The sequence below is a fragment of the Lepidochelys olivacea genome, assembly GCF_965140295.1.
Source record: "Lepidochelys olivacea isolate rLepOli2 genome assembly, chromosome: 1".
NCBI classification, from domain to species: Eukaryota; Metazoa; Chordata; order Testudines; family Cheloniidae; genus Lepidochelys; species Lepidochelys olivacea.
This window is the reverse complement of record NC_140411.1, coordinates 272,567,375-272,574,591: the sequence shown is the minus strand read 5'-3', so window position 1 is coordinate 272,574,591 and position 7,217 is coordinate 272,567,375. Positions and strand designations below refer to the sequence as shown.

At 41.8% G+C, this 7,217-nt stretch overlaps 1 protein-coding gene across 1 annotated transcript; it reads right to left on the bottom strand.

Moving 5' to 3' along the window:
• Positions 1 to 1,621: 1,621 nt before the first annotated feature.
• BTG1 (BTG anti-proliferation factor 1) lies at positions 1,622 to 5,188 on the bottom strand. The gene is made up of 2 exons (XM_084643230.1): positions 4,882 to 5,188; positions 1,622 to 2,853 (listed from the first exon to the last, which is right to left on the bottom strand). The coding sequence occupies exons 1-2, from the start codon at positions 5,027 to 5,029 to the stop codon at positions 2,489 to 2,491; spliced, it is 513 nt and encodes a 170-aa protein (XP_084499356.1). The 5' UTR covers positions 5,030 to 5,188; the 3' UTR covers positions 1,622 to 2,488.
• Positions 5,189 to 7,217: the final 2,029 nt, after the last annotated feature.

Below are 7,217 nucleotides of genomic sequence, written 5' to 3'. Positions count from 1 at the left end.
ATTTTAATACTTCACTTTAATCTTCCACATTTTAAGCACATGGATTTTTTAAAATAAATACTACAGTTTAAATTTAAGATGCAAAATTAAAGATTAACAGCAGCATTTTAAAGCACATCTGCAACTGAAAAGCTGTGACAAAACTGCTACTGTTAGAATCAAAAGTAAACTGAAAGCTTCTCAAGATCCACTACCTGACCAATAATTTGCGTGACTTAACTGAGGAAAGCCCAAGCATAAAGTAATGTTGGCATATAATGGTAGATTAATGTGTTGGGGAAAAAAGGTAATTTTTAAAGCAATTCTTAGTTTTACCATGATCCGAACTTACATATAAAACTGAGCTTCCAAGACAGAAAGGAGTTGTGCTCTGCCTCACTACTCAGCAACAGACTTTAGACCAGTGCTGTGCTTAGTCATCCTCTAACAGGAAGGCCTAGATTTGGGTTGTCAGCCCTGCATTGGCATCTATTAAATAACTAAAATATTGTGATTAAACCAATATGACTACATGTAAATTAAAGCCAGTCATCAGCAAAGTTTGTCATGATAGGTGGAAAGTCTCCCATGATAGGTGGAAAGTCTCCAATTAATTTGACAAACTTCTTTTGACAATAACTTATTTAGATCAGAGTAATGATTCTGCCATGCACTTGCTTATCAGTTACAGCTTTATGTAAGGAGTGACACATTACTGGAAGGGAACTGAGTTGTGTAGGCATTTTATTTCATGCTCATGAAACAATGTGCATATTAGATCATGGATCTGAAAATCATGTCTCATCTCAGTATTTTAATAAATGGCAGTAAAGTAGTATAGAACTTCTTCTCAAGTGTAACTAACCCTTGTAAGATTTTGCCTTTAGTGGGGTGCTTAATTGAGCCATCTAACCATTCATTAACTTGGAAAAATACTAAATTGATATGCACATATTGAAAAGTGTATCAGTCATCTTTTTAAATCTGGGAAAGAAAAAAACAACGTACCTTTAGTTTCCTGAATCCCATCATACTGATTTATAAGTGAAAGTCTTGCTTGCATCTGAAGAAAAGTGAAAGGCAACCAACCTTTCTGCCAAGTGGTTAACCTGCTCTTAAGGCTACGGGACATTTGTCCCAGGAACACCTAATAGAGCAATGAATCCATCAGGAAAGAATTGAAAACTTTTCTTCCCCAAAGGTGGATCAAAATGGACACTTAAGTTTGCTATATCCTCACTTCATCAGGAAGCCATGTAAACTTTAATCCTCTGGATTTATTCAAGTCATCTTTGGTGGATGTTATTTGTCCCTTTTCCTCATATCCTGGAATTATTGGCCCTGAAGTTATTTCCATATTATGACTGATTTTAAAAAGGTATGAAAGTGACATGTTAAAATACTGTGTTTGCCTAGACTTCCCAAATGTTTGTATACAAGTGATCTTCATTAATCCATGGCTGTATCAAGTGTTTCCCAACAGCGTGCCATTGATGGTCTTATCCTTTAGAGTACAGTACCTATTTTACATCTACTGGGAGGATAAATCATTTGCCTGATCCTACATAATCACGACAAGAGATTAATTAAAATGCCAAGATAGGAAACAATTTATTATAGAGAGAAGAAAAATTTCTCATCCAAAATATAGAAATCTGTACAACTTTGCCACAATCAATATACATGAACTGTACAAATTTACACCAGTTCATAATTTACCAAATAAAAGATGACTAACAAAGTTCACAAAATAGATGGTGGTTTGTGGAAAAAACTTTTACCCAATTACATACAAGGAAATTACAAACCAGACCTCCACTTTCTAAAAATAAGAAGTTTACTCAGTCTTAGAAAACTACAAGCTAGCAAATGTACAGATAGCTGGCTGGTGCTAACACCACAGTTCAGACAGTGTCTTTATATGGTCTTTTTTTAAAGCCTGTTGCCATGGCAGATTCTGGTCACTTGTTACTTTCAAGGCCAATACACAATATGAAGATCTGACCATTTCCCCAGGTCATGCTTACCAGTTTGTTTTATGTACATTTATACATATTGTAAGTGCTAGGTAAAAGTCAGAAAATTTCCAGTACTATCATGTTTTTAACAAGTCTTGTTACTGAGCTGCCAAAAGTGTAACAATTTGTAAATGTAATAGTGCAAATTTCCTCTGCAAGACGAACTGCAGAGAGTAACTTTATAAATACAGATTTGGATTGAAATTATTTGTGTAAAAAGTAAGATGTCTGGGAGAAACTGAAACCTTCCTTGGACTTCTTCACTCCCTAGCAAATAAAGTGATCATTCTGACTCACAGGCTATTAAATCACTGAAAAGGTACTGTCCAAACTACGGCACTGTCACTTGAAAGTTTACCACTCTATTGTGTGCCAGATCTTCACAGCTGTGACATGGTTTAAATTCCATAATCCATCCCCAGAGGAGCCCACCCAAAGTAAAAACCAATTTTATCCATCCATTTTAAGGTGATCCATCCATAGACTATATCTTAACCTGATACAGTCATCATATTGTAGTTTTTGGAAGGGCTTGTTCTGCCCAAGAGAAGTTCCTCCTTACAGCTTATTCTGCTGTCTACCATTTGCATGTTGGTGTTATTTTGGCTACCTCCTGCTGGTGCAGCTTCATACAGCACACAGATCGAGCCATCCTCTCCGATACGATAGGAGACTTCATATGGGTCAACCCATAGAGTGAGTTCACTTGGAAGAAGCCGGAACAGTTCCTGACCGCTCAGTCCAATCCGTTGTGCTGCCTGTCCAATCAGAGGATCCATTTTATGGTTGATCCGGATACAACGGTAACCTGATCCCTTGCATGGCTTTTCTGGGAACCAGTGATGTTTATAATGCTCTACAGAATAAGGGAAAAAAAAGATTTTGCTGCTTAGCTCTAGATAACAGAGTCAGAAAGACGTACTAGGATTGTCATGTTCACTAATTTTTTACCCATTTCACACTTGACAGTGTCAGAAGATTTGATTTTTCCAGCTTAGTAAGTGACTAACATTGTCAGAACATCTAACATTATTATAAACTGTACACCTGAAAGATAGTTGAAAAACTCAAGATGAGCTCTTAAATATTTGCGAGGTAATTTACACTACCTACTGTGATCTCATGTGGCAAGTATTTTTCAAGAGTTAACTACAACTAAGTCATTACTTTTACTCAACACATTTTTAAAAATGATTCAAATACTCCGTGTAACATGCACCTATACTATAAGCATGACACATTACAAAACCATAGTATCAAGCTGTGAAGCAGTAAGAAGTTTATGGGCTTCAGTTATCCCAAATTACTAATATTCTCAACTTTTAGAGGAAAAATACAGTTAAATAGCATGTTGATACATTTCAGCGTTATTTTCCCATTGCAAGTACTGCTAATGAAAACTATAATAGGGAAAACAGACTGGCAATTTAAAATAAAGACCTTATGTATTTTGAATGTTCATCTTACTGCATACCTCTCTATAGGGTTTGTTGTCCTAGCTCTAAATTCTGATACCTCTACTCACCATAGTTACCCAAGTAGCTGGGTAAGGCCACCGAAATATATCAGAACCTGGCCCTTGGATCAGAAACTGTATAGGGAAAGAATCACATTTTCCTATGGAGTTGTATAGCACCTAGGACAAAGGACCCTGAATGGTGCCTTTGAAGGTTACCACAATAGAAAGATTTCTACAGTGCATTTTCTGGAAAATAGGTCCTGAAGAAACCAGACTCCCATTTCCATAATATCCTTTCAGATATAAAAACAATTTAAATACATTTTACACTTGAAACTGAATGGGGTTTTCGGCACATCACAAACTGCAGACTGCTTTCAGAGATTCTGTTATCTGTCTGGTTTCAGAGCAGCAGCCCTGTTAGTCGGTATTCACAAAAAGAAAAGGAGTACTAGTGGCAACTCAGACTAACCAATTTATTTGAGCATAAGCTTTCGTGAACTACAGCTCATTTCATCGGATGCATTCAGCATGGAAACTGAATGCATCCGATGAAGTGAGCTTTAGTTCACGAAAGCTTATGCTCAAATAAATTGGTTAGTCTGAGTTGCCACTAGTACTCCTTTTCTTTTTGTTATCTGTCTGTGTCCAAACAGACTTTTGTAAAACGTCAGATGCTTCCCTTTAAATCTCTCCCCCCTTCTCCACCACCTTGGTAAGCAGCCAGGAAGGGACCCTGATTTCCCATATGTAAAAACTATTTTACAGTATTATAATACTAGAAACCAAAACAAGATACATGATGTTGGCTGACTACACTATCAGATATTGTGGCTTTCTAAAAAGCATTCCTGTCTCGGACAAACTCAGGCACTGTATAAAACTGCAGAGTTTTAAAACACTGGAGAGGTTTCTTCCCAGAAGCCAGTCGTGCGTCTTTGTCTCAGGACAAAGATACAAATTAGAGGCCTGGTTTAGGAACTGGAAAGTGACAAAAGGGTAAGGAGGAAAGGTGGTTGTGCTAGGTACTGGGAAAGAGGCAAGCAGAGTAACTAGGGCTTGTAAGAACACTTGGGGCAAACGGAGCTCCGGGGATAGGAGAATAAAGGGATCCAAGGTGGGCCAACAGTGAGGGGGGGAAGGGATCCCGTGTGGGGAGCCCCCACGGGACGCACACTGCGCCCCAACAGCTGAGGGGGGGAAGGGATCCCGTGTGGGGAGCCGTCCCGGGCGGGAGGCGGCACTGCGCCCCAACAGGTACGGGGGCGGCTCCCGTGTGGCCCAGCGTCCACCTCCGAGCGGGAGGCAGGGTGACTCCCCCGCACCGCCCAGGCCCGGCAGAGGACGGCGGGCAGCGCGGGCGGAGGACGGCGCCCCGCTCGCCAGAGCAGCCCCGGGCCGCGCGGCGGCGGCGCCGCCCCTCACCTGCCAGCAGCTCCTGCAGGCTCTGGCTGAAAGTCTGCAGCTGCCGCTCGTTCATCAGCCCCTTGGTGCGCAGGAACTTGGAGATGAAGCCCACGGCCGCGGCGATCTCGCGTATCATGCTGGCCCGGGTGTACAGGGCGGGATGCATGGGGGCGGCGGGCGCGGCTCTAACGCGGGGTCAAGAGAGCAGCGCACCCCTGCTCACATCCCGGGGGGGCGGGGGCCCCCTCCTCAGACAGGGGGGGGGCGGCGGCGGCAACAGCAGCGGCGGCGACACCGGCAAAACAGCGAGCATCTCCTGCTGCGAGGGACAAGGAGAGCCGCCTCCGTGCGCCGCCTCTTATAGCCGCCGCCGGACGGAAATGGCGCCGGGGATGGCCGGGGCCGGGAACCCTCAGCCACCAATCCCGCGATCGCACCATTGTGACGCGCGTTCGGGAGGGCGGGGTCCGGGGAGGGGTGACGTAATCTGATTGTAAACAAATAGAGCGGGGAGGCGAGAGGCGCTGGGAGGCGGCAGCTGCCTGGGACCGAACGTCTGGGGCTGAGAGCGGCGGGGGGCAGAAGCAGCGGCAGCTGCGGATGCGGCGCCTGGGGGAAGGGCCTGTGCAATACATACATATATAGCTATATAAGCTATAGCTCAATGAAATATAGGAGAGGCATAGACATGTCAGGATTTGTACTTCGAGAGAAGGCGTTAAGAAGAGAGACAAAACGTATCTGAGCGTGCACATTAGGGTGCACGCGTGTATAAATAATGAAGGCTGTATACAAAGTGAGAACTATCCACACACACTACTACTTCTACAGGCAGGCTTATACCAACCGAGTATAAGTATGCCTACACGGAAAATCCTCTGTCCACGGACAATAAAGAATTCATACATAGAGAGCTCAATATCTATCTATAGCTCTGCTGTATCTAGTTCCATTCTATGCATCTCATGAAGTGGGCTGTAGCCCATGAAAGCTTATGCGCCAATAAATTGGTTAGCCTCTAAGGTGCCACAAGTACTCCTGTTCTTTTTGCGGATACAGACTAACAGGGCTGCTACTCTGAAACTAGTAAGAGAAATAGCTGCCTACACACATAACAGTATAGATTCACTACCTGTATGCAAAAATAAATCTGTACATATAGAGGATATGTACATAGAAAGATACAATCTCTGTATACAGATATGCACAAAGATATATTTGCTAACACATGTGGACTCTACATTATTTATGTAGAGTCCACATGTCTATTAATACGTCCATATTTAGCAATGTAAATATCTACCCAGGCAATATAGATTCAATACATGTACCCAAAGAGGTGTTTGCATATATACAGATAATTTACATGTATCTAGAGAAACATCTGTTTGCACAGACACATAAGCATATATTTAATATATGTACAGAGAGAGGTGTATATTTCGATAGTGAACAAATAGACATCTAGAGAGTTAAAAATATATGCATATACACACACCCTTGAACTGTGGCCATGTTTATTGGTTGTATGTTCCTGTGTTTTGATAATTAATAATGGTTGGTGTGGCTTTTCTAATTTACATTGTATGCGCAAGTCATGAACTATATACCAGTACAAAACACTGTAAATTAGCTGAGGTGTAAGACTGCAAAGACTGCTTTGAGATCCTATAATGTTTCGGAAAAGTTATGTGAATGAGTGAACTGTGTTGTAAGGATTGGTAGTAATAGAATATAGAAATTACAGAGTTTATGTATGCATATCTGTGTTTTGTATTATATTTTTGGTTAGAGTTAAGGCTGCCTATTGTTTCTTTAGGATGAGACCAGAGATATGTTGGCTGTGAGTGGTAAAATAGAGGTAGTTGAAGTAAAAAGGGGAACCGGTTAGTGTAGTATAGACAGGCAGTTGAATGACTTAAATGTTTATTTTGTCCTTTTTCCAGTTTGTGCTGGACCGTTGGAGGAATATGCAGTCTAGCAACCTGAAACCAAAATTAATTTTATTTTGTTTGGGGATTTCCCAGCTTTTTAAATAAATATGTACCAGTGCCAATATTTACTCACATGGATAACTGTTAAGGTTGATATGGATTATTTCTGATTGCTTTCTTGCAGAGGCCCAGCAAACTCCCATTCCAATGTCCCCTAGAGCCCCTCTTCTGGCTCCTGCAGAAATATACTCTTCCTCAAGTCCCCAGTTCTCCACCCACACGTCTGGACTATTATTTAATAGAGAGTAGTGGCATTCCCAAGCACCTAGGATCCCTGGGCATGACCCAGGACACTATTGTGCTAGGTGCTGTACAAACACAGAAGAAAATGATGATCTCCTGCCCCAAAGAGTTTATAAT

Coding starts and splice junctions, on each gene's coding strand:
- BTG1 (XM_084643230.1), bottom strand. CDS start 5,029: ATGCATCCCGCCCTGTACACCCGGGCCAGCATGATACGCGAGATCGCC. Junction 2,854..4,881: donor CCTGCAGGAGCTGCTGGCAG/GTGAGGGGCGGC, acceptor CTTATTCTGTAG/AGCATTATAAACATCACTGG.